The sequence below is a fragment of the Anolis sagrei genome, chromosome 5 (genome assembly GCF_037176765.1).
Source record: "Anolis sagrei isolate rAnoSag1 chromosome 5, rAnoSag1.mat, whole genome shotgun sequence".
NCBI classification, from domain to species: Eukaryota; Metazoa; Chordata; class Lepidosauria; order Squamata; family Dactyloidae; genus Anolis; species Anolis sagrei.
This window is the reverse complement of record NC_090025.1, coordinates 108,413,087-108,432,528: the sequence shown is the minus strand read 5'-3', so window position 1 is coordinate 108,432,528 and position 19,442 is coordinate 108,413,087. Positions and strand designations below refer to the sequence as shown.

The window sequence follows — 19,442 nt, the reverse complement described above, 5'->3', positions numbered from 1 at the left end:
TTTAAATCAATTTCTTTTTACTTTTTCATGAATTTTCAGGACAAATCAGCACTCAGCAAAAATTGATTTATCCAGCCAATTCAACCTTTCTGGCAGTTAAGAATATTTATTTATCGTGTTATCAGCAACCATTGTATTACAATTCCAACAGAGCAAAACAAACACAGAGATTAAAAAGAAAAAGAAAAAAGAAAGAAAGAAAAAAAAACCACACAGATTTTGTAAATTTGGTATTTGGTTAAATGTCCTTTGACCAGTATCTGGCCACTTGGAGTGCCTCTGGGGTTGCCGCAAGAAGGTCCTCCATCGTGCATGTGGCAGGGCTCAGGGTGCATTGCAGCAGGTGGTCAGTGGTTTGTTCTTCTCCGCACTCGCATGCCGAGGATTCCACCCTGTAGCCCCATTTCTTAAGATTGGCCCTGCATCTCGTGGTGCCAGAGCGCAATCTGTTCAGCGCCTTCCAAGTCGCCCAGTCTTCTGAGTGCCCAGGGGGGAGTCTCTCATCTGGTATCACCCATGAATTGAGGTGCTGGGTTTGGGCCTGCCACTTTTGGACTCTCGCTTGCTGGGGTGTTCCAGCGAGTGTCTCTGTAGTTCTAAGAAAACTATGTCTTGATTTAAGTCGTTGACGTGCTGGCTGATACCCAAACAGGGGATGAGCTGGAGATGTCTCTGCCTTGGTCCTTTCACTATTGGCTGCTACTTCCCGGCGGATGTCAGGTGGTGCAATACCGGCTAAGCAGTGTAATTTCTCCAGTGGTGTGGGTCGCAGACACCCCGTGATAATGCGGCATGTCTCATTAAGAGCCACATCCACTGTTTTAGTGTGATGAGATGTGTTCCACACTGGGCATGCATACTCAGTTAAGAATATGAAACATTTTCTTTTCTCAACACTTTATATGCCCTTAAGCAACAATCAGATAGCACTGGCTTAAATATTATTGTTAATCCTACCAAGAGCTTGGGAAGAATTTGTAAATTTAATTAACAATTGTTATTATTCACACTATCCCCCAAAAGAGGCTTAATTTGTGGGATTAGATTCTTGTTGTGTGTCTACACAGTTAATGTTGTTATAGCAGCAGGAGGAAAAAGGTTTGGAGCATAGGACTATTAAGTAAATTAGGCAGATTAATCATCATTGTCAAAATGTGAAGAAGGCAGACAGCTTTAAACTGTCTGTTTCTCCAATTTCTAGCTTCTAAAGCAGAAGCTGTTCTTAGATCAAAGGTGTTCTGGGAAGGCTGTCTTGGAATATTATCTGTGCCTTGGGATAAGTGGTTTTCCAAGCCAGTCTCCTGAGAACATCCATAGTTTCTCTTGGGAGTCAAGCATTAGACATGCTTTGAGGTAGCAGATTTTCTTGCAGCAATGATGACAAGATATCTCTTATTTATGTAGTCGTTTATGCATGACATCAATCAGAATTCAACCATTCGTATCATGAAACTTTATGCTAAGATAGTGTCTCAGTATAATTCCAACTTTGCTTAACCACTTTCAGAGCTTAAAAACAACTGTTGCTTAATTCTTTATGTTCTACTTTGCTCTGTGCCCTCTTTGAAGCTTAACTTATAAAACCCTTTTCCAACCGGTCATCAGATGCATCACACTGGAAATCCAATATGTGGGATTTGTAGCTCTGTGTATCTGAAGAGTGCAGCATTCAAGAGGGCAAATTAAATGCTACATAAAACTACTTTTGAAGTAAGCACTTTTAAATAGTGTGGCCAGGGGAAGCCAGCTGCAATCATAGAATCACAGAGTTAGAAGGGACATGCTGGTAAACAGAGTTGGACCTCCTGCTCAGTGCCAGATCACCAGCTAAAGCATTCCCAGCGGGTAATCTCCAGCCTCTTTTTGAAAACATCCAGAGAAGACCCCACCACCACTCTGGGCAATTGGTTCAACTGCCTAACTGTTCTTATTGTCAAGACATTCATTCTGATGTTCAATCAAGATCTGCTTTCTTATGATTTCAAACCATTAAACCTCATTCTATCCTCTACTCCCTCCTTTTTGTGACAGCCCTTGAACAGTGCAGACATGTTACACCTCAGACTTTTCTTCACCAAGCTGACCATGTCAAGCACTTTCATTCATTCCTCATAGGTTTTGTTCTCCATACCTTTCAAAATACATTCCCTGTAACTTCCATTGTTTCTTCAAACCAACAATTTAAACTCTGGTTCAAAATAACAGTTATTTGCAATCCATTTTGTTACTAGGAAATAACAATGTATTGATCTCATGATTTGTAATAATGGTTCATATTCTAAGAGATGCTCTTTGTCTAGTACAGTGGTTGCCAACCCACGGTCTGTGGACCACCAGTGGTCTGCAAGAAGGAAAATATGGTCTGTGGCCTCACCATTACTACACCGTTGCCTTGAAATCACACAGTAACTAGAGTGACTGGTCTTGCGAAACCCTCTTATAGTGCTGAGGCAACGGGGATGTTGGGAAGGGAGAGGCTGACTACCCACAAAAAATTACTACTATCACATAAGCTCTAGATTATTAAAAATGTTTTTCTGTGGGCGAGCAGATGGCAACTATCGAATGGCATATATTTTGTATCAGAAACTAGAGCTGATGTGGTCTATCCAATGCAATTTTCTGATTTAGCATGCCAAATAACCAAACTGAATCTAAGTTGACCAAAAACTGATTCGTAACCCTTTTGGTACTAAGTGGTACCCTGGTCAAAGTGATCCCTGTTCAAGTTGTCCCTGGTCAAAGTGTTCCCTAGTCTAAAAAGTTTGGGAACCACTGGTCTAGTAAGATTTGCAGTGAGTCTACCTTGTGAATCAGACTAGGTGTTCAAGATGATTCTTATTTTCTTCTTATTTCCATGATTTCCTCGGGGATGAATGCTTTTGCAAAACAAGTCATGTTTATCTTTTGGCATGTCCAGTGATAAAACAAAGCATGCTGAAATTGCTTTATCATTGAAGCATAGAGTTGGAAGAGACCTTGTGGCCCATCCAGTCCAACCCCCTGCCAAAAAGCAGGAAAATCACATTCAAAGCACCCCCGACAGATGGCCATCCAGCCTCCTTTTAAAAGCCTCCAAAGATACCTCCAAATTAAATGCCTCCAAATAAAATGACATGCTAAGCCAGTGCTTCTCAACCTGTGGGTCCCCAGATGTTTTGGCCTTCAGCTCCCAGAAATCGTAACAGCTAGTAAACTGGCTAGGATTTCTGGGAGTTGTAGGTCAAAATACCTGGGAAACCATAGTGATTGAGAACCACTGTGCTAAGCCAAGCAGACACTTGAGGCAGTACCTCATGTAAAGGCATGCTAAGTAGCTTTCTAGTTTGTCCCTAAGTGATATTACTAGGGAAAGACTGAATTGTTCCATGTGTCTGTTGTTCATAAAAGTCCACAGTCTCAGGCAATAAAACTGGATTCAGGCTTACTTTAAGTCTAGGTGAAATCCTGAGCATTGAATAGATGAAAGTAATTCTAAAGAATTCAGTGATACACTGTTTTTGTTTTGCTTTGCTTTGCTTTGTTGTTTTTTGTTTTTTTGAAAAAGCAATTAAGTTCACTAAGTTTTTACATTTTATATGTATATTTGATTTTCTCAGAACTTACATGTGAAAAGATTAAGCCTTAATTAATTTTATATTCTAGATTTTGGACACTCCTTACTTGTTGAATCGCCACTGGAAACACTATCTCTCGGGCATCATTCTAAAAAATCCAAATATTGACTTGACATTTGAAAAAGTTTACAGGTAACCTTTTGATGAATTGTGATATAAATTAATGAACTTAAGCCTTATTTGAAATTCTCATCGGTATGCCGTGTTTCAGTTATATGACAACTAAGAAGTCCAGTGTAATTCAGTGGTTGAAAACAAGTTTTGCTAAGGGTTTTATTTTATTGTTGGCCCTCTACTCCCCTGCTTCCACAGACATGTAGAAAAATGGATGAATAGATGTATGCAGGCTTTCATTTCAGGTCATCTATTTATTTATTATCCTGTTTTTCTCATGGAAGGAATCCAAAATAGCTCACTTCCCACATTAAAATAATACAGCTATTAAAATACAAGAGTTCAATAAGTCTTAAATAACCACTTAAAACATTAGCTTAGAACAATTAAAATAACATTAAAACCTGCCACCAAAGTACTCCAATCAGTTAAAGACTGAAGGTTTGTTTAAATAGAAAAGCCTTGGCCTGCTAATAAAAGGAGGGGGTCAATGGAAGCTTCCTTAATGGAATTAGAGTATATTCACATCTTTATAACTCCAAACTGGCTCTATTTAAAAGAACATTAACTGGTGTTACTGGTATTATGCTAATTTTCTGGATTCATGTAGATCATTTCAAAATGCCAGTGAGTATCTTCAAAGGAAGCAATACCTTCTGAAAGCCCCAAATAGCTATGTTTTCCTTACCATTTGTGCAAGGTCAGATACTATGTCACCATCCAGATTTTGTTGAGTTGAAAGTCCCAGAAATTTCTTACCATATTTTTATGGGGCTTGAGCTACTGCTAGATGCACCTATATCCTGTTGGAGACTATTTGGAAAGAGGATATAATGGCTAGTTTGTACAGTCAATGAATACAGTAGAGTCTCGCTTATCCGACCTTCACTTATCCAACATTTTGTCTTATCCGACGCTCTTATCCGATGCCCCCTTTTCCTCCAGCATTTCCCCTTCAATTAAAGGAGCACTCCCCAACTCTCCCTCCATTCCCAATAAGTGAAAAAGACTACAGAAGGAAGAGGAGGAGGGGGAAAAGTGGCCAGACCGGAGGCAGAAGCATCCTCCCTCCTTCCCTCTGTAATTTCCATGCTACTCTTCTGCATTTGGGCACTTCCTGCTGGGCACTTCTAGCCCCTAGGCGTTGCCTTGCCTTAATCCTTTGAGTCCCTGTTGTTAGTATTCTAGGTGTCTAGCACTGCACCAGACAGGTAACAGTAGGAGACTCCGTATTATCCAACATTTTCGTTTATCCGACTATCTGCCGGCCCATTTATGTCAGATAAGCAATACTCTACTGTAGTTTGATTTAACTAAATACTTCCAAAGCTTTGTAGATCCCATAGTGTCTTTAACTTTTCCCTTGATATTATAGACTTCTGTACTATATCACATACTCTTTTTTTCAGTTACACAGTATCTTTGCCATCTGCCATGAAACTGGGAAGTAAGGGATACTTTGTGTAATACTTTGAAGGCATAGATCCTCTGATCCTGTGAATCTAAGTCATTTTTTACTCCCTCCAAAAAGTCTTCTGAATGTCTAGTTAATCAACTGCAAATGGATAGATAATGGCAATGTTACCAACTAACATTGATTTCCCTGTTGATGTGTATTTTACATGTATCTTTAGTGACTGCAAAGAAAACAAAGGCATTTATACCACACTTCAACTAGAAAACATCTTCAATATCCATGACATTCTGAATGTTAGCATGGTAAGTCAATTTAGGTTAGTGTGATTGCTTTTCAGTATTTCATCTAGGTGGTCTTTACTTATTTATTTGAATGATCTCAGTATTTCGTCTTTGGGGTCTTTATTTATTTGAATGATCACCTGAACCCTTCAAATGCAGACTTGGGAAATTAACTAGAAATGAATTGAGGTTTTGACACTTACTTCAAAATAATCTAAAAAGCTGTAAAATAGTGTAGTTCTATTTATTTGTTATTACCTAACCCCCTTACACATGTAAATGAAGATTTAGCCTGTGCAAAATTAGGCCAATTTGAGCCTTGTGGAGCAGACTTGTATTGGAGCAGGCAGTGTCTTAGACCCCTTCTACTCTACTCTATATCTCAGGATCTGATCCCAGATTATCTGCTTTAAACTGGATTATATGAGGGCCCATCCAGACAGACCCTGTATTCCAGGATGTGATGCCAGGTTTTCTGCTTTAACCTGGATTATATGAATCCTCACTGCGAGACAATCTAAGATAAACAGAAAACATGGGATCACATCCTGGGATATAGGGCCTGTCTAGAATGGCCTGCAGTCTCCATTGCCAGATAATCTGGGATAAGGTGATAATCTGGGATCAGATCTTGGGATATAGGTGCAGTGTGAAAGGGACCTTAGATAGCCTGGCCGTAAGCTAATTAGATCAAAAAGCTAAAGTGCAGCACTTCAACTTGAGCTGGAAAACATAAGGACCAACTATGGAACATTTGGTCAAGAATTTGACTCCCTTGTTTTGAATCTTTTGGTGTTCTGAAGCGTCATGTACAGAGTGCATTGCAGTAATCCAATCTAGTGACCTTCTGATTAATATGATGTATGTGGACTGTCCTTAAAGATGTCCTTGAATCTTCAGCTGTTAAAGAATGTGAGTACTGAAAGGTTGATTGATCCAGAGGGAGCCATGTTCATGGTGATTCTGAAGTTGCTGTACTGATTACTGAGTCAATTTATTGTGATTAAAAGTTTTATAACATAATTGTAATAAAATATTTGAATGATAGATGAAATTGTTTTTCTGAGTGTTCAAAATCGAAGTGTGGAGAATTTTGGGCATGGTGAACCACCATGAGAATTTCGGGGGGGGGGGGGGAGGCTTGAGGGGCTTCAGCCCCCCCCCCCCCCCCGAAATTCTCATGGTGGTTCACGAAAAGGCCTTACTGGTGCATTGTTTAAACTGTTATGTTTATTCATATCATGATCTGATCACCATACTCAATATATCCCATATGCATGGGGGTATTGGGGTAATGATACAAAAGGCTTGCTAGGCTAGACCCTCTTTCACTCAGACTCAGCCCCCCCGAAACTCAGCCCCCCCGAACCCCCCCCCTGAAAAAAATTCACCCCCCCCCCCCGAAACGAAATCCTGGCTACGGGCCTGTTCAACCCGGTTCCATAATCTGCAGTACCTGTGGCTTCATGGCTGTTAATGATTCATTTTTTCCCAACTCTCCTTGCCCTGACATACATGTTCTCATTGGAGTGCCTGTCTCTTAATGGCTTTCACCATGCAATGTGATTGCACTGATGCATGTAATGGGCTCTCTTTCAAAGTTATCTTGATCGAAAGGCCCTAGTATATCATACTGCATGTGTTTCCTTTCTGTGTTATTTAAACATCATGTTCTCAAAATATAGTTTGCCTGCAAACTATATTAAGTAGCCTGTGTACATATCCACAGTTTGGTGTTATTTCTTATACATCAAACACACATGTAGATAATGATTATGTGCAGAAAATGGCATTTTTTTGCACATAAAGCCAGTTTCCTGGGCAGAACATTTGTCATTTTATGTGCAAAGAAAATGAAGGACATTTTGTATGATATTTTTTAAAGTGCAGATCACCCCTGAGAAGAAAAATAATAAAAATCTTGATAATTACTTTTGAGAACAAAAATTTCAAAGCTCACTACTATTGTGCTGCATGATGAGAAGAGACTTAAGTCTTTGGTGACCAGCTAACAAGAAAGTTTACTGATTTTTCATTGCAATTGTTCTAATATAAGTACATGAGACTTGAATGAAAACCTCTTCCTTTTTTCTTCCCCCTCCCATAGTATGCAGAAGACGTGTCACTTAAAATCAGACATATTAATGTAAATCTGAGCAACATAGTCTTGTTGGATGAAATTGGAAAGAAAAATCTTTTGGATTTTAGTGCTTCAGGAATAAATGAGATAAACTTTGCAGCATACCTGGCAGAGGTAAGACATGAAGTTTTCACAAGCTTAGTCAAAAATTGGCTAAAAGATACAGTATATTAAAATAAAAGGTAAACATATATGTTGATGGTGTGTGTGGAAAATGTGTTCCCTTCGTGGGTTCAGATATGGAGGCATTAGTGAAATAAAGACAGTTATGTGTCAATTCAGGGGTCTTTCTCAACTATCTGGTACCCAATACATACACCTTACAATTTATAGCTATTTTGGAACATCTACTTAACTTACAACACATATAGAAAGCATTTATTTATTTGGTCATTTATTTTATATCATACCTTTCTCCCATCATGGGATTAATGACAAGTGAAAAGCCAGTCATGAAATAATAGTCATTAAGCCATAATAAAAAATATGGGGCAAAGACCAAGTAAAACTAGTCATGCTAAACCTTTATCTTGTATTTCAGATCGTTAATGTTATCAGTAGATAATAATTAGTTAATTGATTAGGATAGAGGTGGAGCTTTCTGTAATTTGCTTTTTATTAAGATTCCGAAACATTTTAATAACTATGCAGCTTCTAATATTTCTTGCTTTGGAATACATTTTTTTTTTTACCATGGCTGCATCTTATTTTGTCCTTAAGATCACCTTTTGGCTTTTCCTTTTCTCTTGTAGTGAATCTCTGAGTTTATAATAAAACAGATTTCTATTTAAAATATTTGTTATGTCTATGCAAAGTTTCTAACCCACACAAAATTAATTCAAATTAAACTTTGGGAGTACAAATCAATGTTTTGGTGAACTACAAGCAATAATAACACTGAATAAAGGCAATAATAATAAACAGTATAAGCAAAAATGTTGCAAATTGGGAGTTTCTTTTTATTCAAAAACAGGGGCCTGAATATCAATGAAAAGTACCTCATCTAAATATTTTGGTGATATGATTTCGTTTTTGTCTTGTGTAGATCAATAAGAGTGTTACCAAAGTGGATCTCTTGTCCTTTGCTAACGATTTAGAAGCAAGAGCAGATCAACTGGTAAGCTTTCATTGAATGAAGAGAAATAGTAGCAATTACTGAATCTGTTTTGTAACTGGAAAAGCATTAATGTTGAACATGTACACCAAGATCATGTTTCCCACAAATCTAAAATCTTTACTGCTAGGACAGCATCAGCTTTGTTACAACCACCTGAGTCTCAGTAGGTCATCAAATTTAGTCTCAGCTTTGAACTGCACTCAATCTTGGAACAAAAATACTGCACCTCTAAATCTTTCCAAGGAGGAAATCATACCCCCAAATTTGCTTTCAGGTGTTTGCCTTTTGTCTGTATTTAATTAAATATCTCAGTGGAGGGCGCCATTGCACCTTTCAGTCTCCTGGAAAGATAAATGGGGTTTCCCTGTAAAGAAAACTATGTTGTTTTCTTGATAAAAGAATGAACACTGAGGTTCAATTGCTTTCCATTATTGCAAAGCAAAAGAGATAATGAGAAGTGCTTTTAAAAGGAGGGAAGCTAGCCAAGAAGGACATTGTTATTATTATTATTTAAAAATACACAACAAAAGTACAAATCTAATATCAAAAGCAAACAGTTTATAAATGAAATTATTAAACACTAAAATATTAAAATGCATTCATAACCACATTACAAATATTTTTAAATTTTTAAAACAATATCACATACCTTTAACAACTTTGTCCTCATCGCCTTGTAAAGGTCTTGGCAGAACAGATACGTTTTTATCTGTGGTGATATCTCAAACTACATTTAATAATATGTCACAATTTCTTATTGCATGGGAAATATGCTTCTGTCCATTCTTTGACATATAAATAACTACTTTTTTTGAAATTGTTAATTAAAATTTCTAATATATGTACTTATGTGTTTACACTTACAGCCTAAAGGAGCACTAGAAAATGCCTTGAAAGGACATGCAAATAATATCCGAATGATACATAGTCAACAAGTGGTTCCATTGGAGCAAGCAATGGTAATACAGAACTAAAAGTTGCTGAACTAAGACAAGATTAGAGGAAGGATTGTTTAACAAGCTACAAAAGTGTCTGGCATTATAAGTCAAGCTTGTGCCTTAGTTTCTGAGGATCAGGGTGGGCAATTGCAACAGGATCATTTTTTGCCCCTTTAGTCAAAGGGGCACAAAACAAAAGTGATTGGAGGGTGACTACCAATGTGAGCTTCCTAACTTTCCAAGAGAATATAGGCACTTAAGAGGTTAACTGCCAACTCAGGAGCAATTGCAGATATTTCTTCACCCCATTTTATAAATTCAATTTCCAGGGTTCAGGAAAGATACAAAGACGTGCTTAGGGATCAGATACAGCCCACTTTTCTCAAGATCGAGTTGGATTCCCTAACTTGTCAATGTTAATTCTAGGCATGTTAATTTCTTCAACAATAGTCTAAAACAGGAAAGTGTGGACCATGTCCTGCGTGCAGCCCCCAGATCCTACAATCCCCCACTCACTATTTCTCCTCTCCCTCCAATAACCTTGTTGGATTCAAAACACACATGCCAGTTCCTACAGAGTTAAGTTGAGCTCTGGCTCACTTCCTTTCTAAATAAAACAGACGGTGAGGACATGTAAGACATATAAGCATGGGGGCTCCTTTGAGTGTGGGAGGGACATGCCAGGGACATGGAGAAGAGTTCATTTCCTTCATGCCCTGCAGGGGCAAATGCAGCACCAAACTCCTGAGAATTGCTCGGCCTTTTCTTCAGTAAGGTTTTAGTGTCTTTTCAGTTCAGTCCACTGGGTACTTCCAGATTCCTTTCAAACTATGATTTATCTTTCCTTGCATGAACAATAGAGAGCTCTGAGTCAGTGTGGATTCTAGACATGTTGATTTCCTTCCTCCTCTATGACAGTTGCAAAGAGATCTAAAGAGTTTGTCTCCTCTTTCAAAATCACCAGAATTCTTTATTATCTTCAGTATGAACGTTCTGTGTTGTTAAGAGTAGTTGTATGGGGCTGAATTGGAAGACAATTAAATCTTGCTATATATCAAGCTTTTTGACCTGCTTAGTTTTGCACTACTGAAAATCAGATATTTATGCTTTTGCTTGCTTGTTTTTGTTCCTTCGAATTTTCTGCTAATTTACTTTTAATCATTTTCAACCTTCTTTTTCCAAAAACTGACTGTCAAGAAATATGTTAGAGCTAGGGTAAGTGTTTTTCTATTCATGCTTTGAAAGTAGGTAACAATGTTAGACCCATTTTAAATTAGCAGGTTTTTGCACTTAGCTTCAGTAGGGCTCTTCCTGATGGGGCAAAAATGCTGGGAGGTTGCAGCATTTGTTGCTCTAGCCCTCTCTTCCTTGTTGAATATCCAAATGACTTTCCTGTTGTGCTGGATTATTTTCTGAAAATTCCTTGAACCAACTACAACATATGATTAGCCCTCAATTGGCTTTCTTTCTAATTCTATGTATCAAAAATATGTTCCCTTCTCTCTTCCTCTTTCTTCTATTTTTTTTTTTAGTTATAGTATTATGGTCCATTAATTGAAAGGTGCATTTCCTCTATTCCACTATAAGTTTTAAGAATGATTTTTTTTCAGTTTTATAAAGGAAAATGTGTCTTCAAACCACATCACTATCTTAGCAAATCACACTTCTGTTTAATATTATCCAAGAAAATACTACAGTTGGGCACTCAAAAGACTGGAACATTTGGACTTAGAGAGGACAATTACTGGTCTAACCAATGGAGTTATATTGCAAGCGCTCATGTGTCTTTTGATCCATCTGAAACAGTCCTTAGTTTTAGGGGAAAGGGGGGGGGGACTAAATAATTAAATAAAAACTCCACCATTAATTGCTTTTACTACTATTTCTAGCTGTTGAAGTCTTAGAAAAAATTCTTGAAGTATTTCTAAAATATCTCATATGCATTCAGAAATCAATGCTAATACTGCACATGATAACATATTGTAGATGTTATCTAAACATACATGCTATTTATGTACTAGTAGTATAGTATGAAACTGGCTTAAGCAAATTGGTATGTTGTTTCATGGGACTGACTTTATAGACCACAGCCCAAGAGAAGCATGTCCCTTATTCCACCCTTCCTCTCTTATTCCTAATATGCAGTACAGTTTAAGCACATGTCCTTAGGGTTCTGCCTACCCCTGGCCCCCCATTGTCATCCTATAATGTATAGAAGGAATAGAAAACTCTTAGAGATGGAATTAGTTTTTAAAGTTTTAAAAATGCGTTGGGAAATCCTGATGAGGAGAATGCTGAACTGACAATAATATTTCCAGTTTGGAATTTATTTTGTGCAGAGAACATTACAGCATATTGTTTATTGTGCAGAAAAGGCTACTGGCTATGCAAAAAAGTGCAAATTTTGTGCAGAATAAGTCTACATATTTTCTGTGTAAAATAGTCTTTTCTGAACAGAAAAAAAATCAACGTGAACTTTGTATAGAATCAGCCTTGAGCATTCTCACAGTGAGAAGAAAATGTTTAAATTTTCTCATCACTTCCATTGAAAGCAAAATTAGCAAATGTTTTCTTATAACATATAGTTTAGCCCTATAAAACTGGATGTAACCTGGTATAGTCTCAGTGCTGTTAGTGATATCAAGGTTCCTTTTCAAGAAGAAGCTTTTATGTAAAGATTGTATGTGCTGCATATATTTGTTCTACCAAGATACACCTGTCAGCTGTGCAAATTGGTGCAATTATGAGACCATCTAGATCTGTGTAATTTATATGGTAGGATATAGACAAGATAGAATGGATTCTCAATTTTTGTGATTTCTACTCAATGGATTTAAGGATCACATTGAAGCGCTATACTTGATAACCTAGGAAAATACCACACACACACATATATATATCCATGTTATCTACATCACAGGAATCTCTATGTTGTAATTTCCAGTTCTTACAAGAGACATATCTCTTTTAGACTGTGTATGTATACTTCAAGTTACTGAGTATATTGAATATGGTCCAAGAAATGCATGTGATATAATTTCTTTGTTTTATATATTTTTAACCAGAGCACTTTAAACCAGAGCATAAGGCTACTCCAAAAACTCTCCTCAGAACTTTCGGTAAGGATTTTTTTTTCTGTTGTTACAGTGTCTTCCAAATTAAACTTGCTTCATCCCTTTCACCACATTCAACATTCCACTGTTGGGAGCTGTACCTGATATCTAAATGCAAGAGTTGGTTCTTTCAATTTAAAAAAAAATAATTTCAAATTGTGTTAGTGATTGTACTCCATGATTGACCATACTTATGTTTTTTAAATAAATAATGAAACAAGTAAGTTAGACTCTTGCTAGATTGTAGATAGCTAGTTGTAAAATAGGCAGTCCTCTTTTTCATAATATGGTTGCTTTACATAGGTATTTTTGTAATATTCAGACATATATAGAAGCATGTGACCATAAAAGGCATAGTGAGTTTTATTTACTATAACCTTTCAAGGAATCTTGCCAACTATCATAGAATCTTACTGCCCATCTATCATATGCTAAATATAAAGTGTTGGTCTTTCATTTGCACCAAAATCTACTTTGTTCTTGTTGCAACAGAATAGTATGGCCGCTCAGTTAAAAGTTTTGTTGTTACTTTGTACTTTCAAATTCATTCTGACACCAACGCTATGGTGCCCATATCAGATGGTTTCCTTGGCAAGAGTTGTTTGTGGGGTGAGGTGGGGAGGGGGAGGTGGGTCCTTCTACTGAGGCTGAGAGACTGTGACTTGCCCAAGGTCAATCAGTGGGTTTCAATGGCTGAATGGACATTCAAACTCCAGTCATCAGAGTTAGGGGTTAAATCAGGCATGGGCAAACTTAAGCCCTCCAGGTGTTTTGGACTTCAACTTCCACAATTCCTAACAGCCAAAGTTTGCGCATGCCTGGGTTAAAACATTAAACCAAACTACTTCAGAAAGTCTTAGTATTTGGTTTTGAACAGTACATGATCTCACCAAATAATAGAATGTGACATAAATTTGTTTTACTGTATTTTTAGATTCTTTGGCCAAATATAATTAAAACAAAAATTAGATAAAATAATTTAAATGCTGGTGTCTCATTAATGGAAGAAATTTTGTGTTATCTGAAATTGATTGAAATCCAAATGTGTGACTTTTACATTGAAGCATCTTGGATTATCAAAAAATGGTATGGGATATATTTAGGCCTTGCAATATTTTATTGGGGCAACTGGACAGCAGCCAGATTGCTCACCAGAGTGGCATACAAAGAGCATACAACCCCTCTGCTGTGCCAGCTCCACTTGTTGCCAATCTGCTACTGAGCACAATTCAAAGTGCTGGCTTTAGCCTATAAAGCTCTGAACAGCTCTGGTCCAGCTTACCTGTCTGAATGTATCTTCTGCTATGAACCATCACAAAGTCTAAGATCAACAGGAGAGGCCTTGCTCTCAGTCCCACCATCCTCGCAAATGCAACTGGTGGAGACAAGAGACAGGGCCCCTCGCCTGCGGAACTCTCTACCCAGTGAAATCGGGTCAGCTCCCTCCCTCCTGAGTAAGTAGACCGACAGCCCATCTACATGGACCTCATATTTTCATGCTGATCCAGATTGAGATACTCTAGGTTGGTGCTGTGGGAATCCACACAGCCAGCCTCCAAGCTGGCTCAGCTAGATGGAGTCTGCAAATGCCAGTGGCACCGCACCCAGTTTGTTGCTACAGGGCTGGCACCCTTACCTTCCGCTTCTTGTCGTTGGCTTAGGGGCAACCACCAGGCACAAAATTGCCAATGGTTTTCACTTGCCACATCCACTGATACTGACTGGAGCAACAGTGGGGAGGGAAAAGGAGGAATCACTCTGTTGCTCAAGCCAGTGTCAGTGGATACAGTCAGTGATCCGGGAGCACTTCTGATGGTTGCCACTAAGCCGAGAACAATAGGGGGAAGGTAAGTGCCATTCCCTGTTCCCAGGCTGCCTGAGCCCAGGCTGCCTGAGCCCAGGGAATTCAGAATGTCTATGTGAAAAGTCATTGCCAGTTCCAAAGAGGGACTGGCCCAACTCTCCACACACCTATAAAATATGGGTGAGCCCCAGAGCTTTGGGAAAGCTACAGAGCATTCTGCAACATTTTGATGCAGGACAAGGCCGTACTGAACAGCCTTGGTAGGCATTAGGGATGAATGGGCCCTGTGTCACATGTGCACTGCTCAGAGTCAGTTCACTTCCACCCCAACTCCTTTTGCCCATGTAGATGGGCCCCTAATCTACATAAACTCATGCTACTTAGTTTTCTCCATTTGTTTCTGGGGTGCTATAAGATCCTTTGCTGATATTGATATTCCAGATGAATGCAACTTTGTCTTTAGATTCAACCCCATGAGTAGCAGTAATAGTAACTAGCAGATTGAACTGGCATAATGTACTTACATCTTGCTGACAGCACTCTCCTCTTCTTCCAGGGGAAGGTGAAAAATGTGATTGGAGCAGTTGATTCTGCTCAAAATATTATAAACAATAATGCTTCATCAGTTATTGTTCAGGTAATTTTTTTTTGTTTTAAAAGGGGTTTTTAATTTTTAAGCCAGTTTTTTTTTGTTTAATTCACTATACCTGACACTGTTGTATGTACCTTCATTCCTTGTTTCTTTCCCACCCTCAGGAAACAAAGAAGTACATGGGTACTATAATAGGTTACTTTCAGCAATATGCGGAATGGGTGAAAGAATCGGTAAGACAGCTATTTAAAAATGACACAATCCTGTAATATTAATGTACCCAGAGTTTTACAAAAGTGGAAATGTGGAAATGATAGAATCTATTATCAATTCCCTTTCTAAACAAGATTTAGTCAGATTGAATAATGCAGAAATTATATTAGTATTTCTATCATTTCTAAGTTAACATGGACAGCTTTTAATTTGAAAAACTCAGTATCAAATGTTCAGTGCTATTGTTTTGTTTCTGATCTGTTGTAGATTACCATGGAAGTGGCGACATGTAAGCCCATTGCCAATGTGATCGATACAGCCGTAGATATATTTTTGTGCAGCTATATAACAGATTCTTTGGTAAGGACTTTTTGTATTATAATAAGCTCAGACATTAGGTAGAGGCACTTTAAACATCTAATTTATGGTTTCTGAGTGCATCTACACTGCAGAATTAATGCAGTTTGACACCATTTAAAATGCTATAGCTCAATGCTGTGGAATCATGGGACTGCAGTTTCCAAAGTCTTTAGCATTCTCCCACAAAGAGTGCTGGTGCTTCGTCAAGTTACAACTCCCAGGATTCCTTATCCAAATACTAACCAAGGCAGAATTTAATTAGTTTCCAATATCAGATAAGAGTTGGCGCATTTTAGGCTATTTATAAATTCATACACACACACACAAACATAATAATTAAATAAAAAGAAAAAATCTCCCTTAGTGGTGTGGCCTGAAGAGGGAGGGAGAAGGAGGGTGGAGGGAGAGAGGGCATGGGGAGGAGGAGTGGCAGGCTGCATTGCCACGGAGATCGGCTGGGGATGATGGCCCGCTGGGCTTTCCCTGCGGCCCCCGCCACTCTTCCCGCTTTCCTTTCAAGGACCTCCTCCACCCCCGATGCTCACCTCCTCCGAAGGCCACTGGGCTTGCCTAGGCCTAAGGAAGTGCCTCTGGACAATGACTTCCAGCAGCCCCGGGCAGCAGTGTGCCTTGGATGTGCTCACTGAGACATTCTGATAGCAGTATGTCCCTGACTCCTACGTCTCGCAGAATGACTCAGTGAATACACCCAAGGCACGCTGCTACCCGGGGCTGCTGGGAGTCATCATCCGGAGGCACTTCCTTGAGCATAGGCAAGCCCAGCGGCCTTCGGACAAAGTGAGTGGCAAGGGTGGTGGAGGTCCTTGTAAGGAGAGTGGCATGGGCCGCGGGAACATAGTGTTGGAAGAGGGGTAGTCTTAAACAGCGAGTATATCCCTAACTCTGTATTTTATCTTTAAAAGTTGGGGTTGTCTTATACCCATAGTTGCCTTGTATGCTGGAAAATACAACACACACACACACACATTGAAGAATGGCAATATATACAGAGGTGTTTTGTAATGGCAACATCTTCCACAGCGTACAGTAATCATGTATTTACATGAAGAAAACATTGGTAAAATACCTGAATATGAGCCTATTACATTTACTACAGACATTTCACTGGCTGAGTAAGCTCGTAGGAATTGGAATATCTTAGTAAACCAAGTCTTATTACAACCAAATTGTAAAGCCAGCGTTTTAAGAGCTGGATCTAATTAAGCTAATCTGTGCAGTCATTCAATTATTCATTCTTGCTTAAATACAATCTTTTGACCCAGAAAATACCACTAACCTATGAAGGGGCCACTCCATTGCATGCAGGGATAAAGCTGCTTCTGTTCAGCTCTGCTGCTGGAGGAAAGCTTGGCTCACATATTAATCTCCTGAGATATACACATTCCTTTCCAGTTTGCATTAAGCTGGTTGAGTTGAGGCCCTGTTATTGAATGAGTTTGTTTTTTTTACAGTCGTTGACTCACTTAATGCATTAAATGTTCTGTCAAGAGTCCAAGGTTGACAGCACACTCCTCACCATGTTTAGCTTGGCTGAGGCTGATATTTTGCTTCAGGCACTTGCATTATGGAGTTTGTGGTGGTTCCCCAGTCGATTTATTTTCTGTAAAAGCCAAGAAATTGCTGGCAAGGTGATTTATCATAGCATCCTCGTTCCTCTTACTATTGCACAATGCAGTGACCTCTCTACATACAGAATTTTGGTATCATTCAAGATCCACCAAGTTGAATGTAAAACATCTACCGTGTGTGGTAGCCTATCAAATGGTTAAAAAGTCCCTTGTTTTATAGTCTTTCGAGCATAGCAAAAAAAATTGACAGCCATGTACTGTCAAAACACACCAGATAGGCAACAATACAGAGTTGGAAGGGCCACATTCACTTTGAATCTCAAATCATGAGGCTCAGCATAAAGGAAGTTTGTGCACAACATGGCAGCCTTACGACTGAATTGTAAAATAATTTTTCCATCAATTATTGAAGTCAAATAAAATACATAAATAAATAAGCACAAAATGCCCACACATTGCTGATGTTAAAAGCATGCGCAGAACACATTGATATCCTCTTCTTCAAGCAGATCTCCTATTTGGTTCTGCATCCAGAATCTGGAGCTGATGAAGAAGAATAATTGTGGTTTTTGGTTAAGCAGATTCTTAAACCAGTTTGACATTGGCTTCCCAATCTGGATGAAAGTTAACAATGGTTAACAGGTAGCAGGTTGTAGGTAATGCAGGAATGAAATTAAAGATGCAGGATAATAGAGAAAAGAAGAACATTTTCCTAAGATAGTTCCTCAACTTCACTTAAAAACCAGTTAGTGCAATTTGGTCATATTTTCTTTTTCTAATGAATTGGAAATGCATTTTTATACAATGTTTTCCTTTTTTTTCTAGAATGCCTTCTGGTTTGGTTTAGGGGGCTGCTCACTATTTCTAATCCCTGCCATCATTTGTGCTATAAAACTAGCCAAATTCTATCGTAGGATGGATACAGAAGATGTATATGATGAGTAAGTAAGCCAAGTAATATTGAAAATTACATGTTTGAAATTGACTTCAGTGGAATGATTTGCATGTGATAATTATTTTGAAACTACATAAAAATATTGGTGAGTTTTGTGTCTTAAAACACAATTATTATTTCATCAAGGGTAGACCTGTTTCATCCATGGAACTTGCACAGATATTGAGCTATCAAGCTTTTGTTGGTACTAACTAATTGGGACTAACAATTGGAGACACCTATCTATTTAAAACAGTGTTTCACAACCTGGGGGCCGGGACCCCTTAGGAGGTCATGAAGGGGTTTCAGAGGGGTTTCCAAAGATCCTCAGAAAACACAGTATTTTCTGTTGGTCATGGGGGTTCTCTGTGGGAAGTTTGGCCCAATTTTATCATTGGTGGGGTTCAGAACGCTCTTTGATTGTAGATTAACTATAAATCCCAGCAACTACAACTCCCAAATGTCAAGACCAATTTTTCCCCAAATTCCACCAGTGTTTACATTTGGGCATATTGAATATCCTTGGCAAATTTGGTCCAGATCCGTCATTTTTTGAGTTCACAGTGCCGTCTGGATGTTGGTGAACTATAACTCCAAAATTCAAGGTCAATGCCCACCAAAGCCTTCCTGTATTTTTTGTTGGTCACGGGAGTTCTGAGTGCCAAGTTTGGTTCAATTCCATCATTGGTGGAGTTCAGAATGCTTCTTGATTGTAAGTTAACTATAAATCCAGCAACTACAACTCCCAAATGACAAAATTACCACACCCCCCCCCCACACACACACACACACACAACCCCACTAGTATTCAAATTTGGGCATATCTGGTATTTGTGCCAAATTTGGTCCAGTGAATGAAAATATATCTTACATTACTTACACTACAATTCATAACAGTAGCAAAATTACAGTTATGAAGTAGCAATTAAAATAATGTTATGGTTGGGGGTCACCACAACATGAGGAACTGTATTAAGGGGTCGCGGCACCAAGAAGGTTGAGAACCACTGATTTAAACAGTAATAGCTGATTCCAGATAATCCTGAGGGGTGTTGTTTGTTGAAAATAATGAGAAATTGGCGATCTCCCTCTCATACAGCATACAACAGTCCCTAGACTCTGAGCATGGTTAGGGTCCAGGTTGTTTTTTAGGGGGGAAAATCAAAACTTTTACATAACTATAGTGGATCTCCCTAGTTCCCAATGTCAGTTA

The 19,442-nt window shown here is 38.6% G+C and overlaps 1 protein-coding gene across 13 annotated transcripts in view; it reads left to right on the top strand.

Moving 5' to 3' along the window:
- PROM1 (prominin 1) overlaps positions 1 to 19,442 on the top strand; it is a 109,542-nt gene that overhangs the window by 83,499 nt on the left and 6,601 nt on the right. For 10 of the 13 annotated variants that reach the window (XM_067468974.1, XM_067468970.1, XM_067468966.1 and 7 more), the window contains 11 exons: positions 3,646 to 3,749; positions 5,366 to 5,450; positions 7,537 to 7,683; positions 8,615 to 8,686; positions 9,553 to 9,645; positions 10,813 to 10,839; positions 12,690 to 12,743; positions 15,098 to 15,178; positions 15,298 to 15,366; positions 15,614 to 15,706; positions 18,121 to 18,236. In XM_067468974.1, coding sequence (XP_067325075.1) covers positions 3,646 to 3,749; positions 5,366 to 5,450; positions 7,537 to 7,683; positions 8,615 to 8,686; positions 9,553 to 9,645; positions 10,813 to 10,839; positions 12,690 to 12,743; positions 15,098 to 15,178; positions 15,298 to 15,366; positions 15,614 to 15,706; positions 18,121 to 18,236 — 941 coding nt within the window. The remainder of the gene's footprint in view (positions 1 to 3,645; positions 3,750 to 5,365; positions 5,451 to 7,536; positions 7,684 to 8,614; positions 8,687 to 9,552; positions 9,646 to 10,812; positions 10,840 to 12,689; positions 12,744 to 15,097; positions 15,179 to 15,297; positions 15,367 to 15,613; positions 15,707 to 18,120; positions 18,237 to 19,442) is intronic. The other 3 variants (XM_067468969.1, XM_067468967.1, XM_067468963.1) reach the window with 1 other exon arrangement.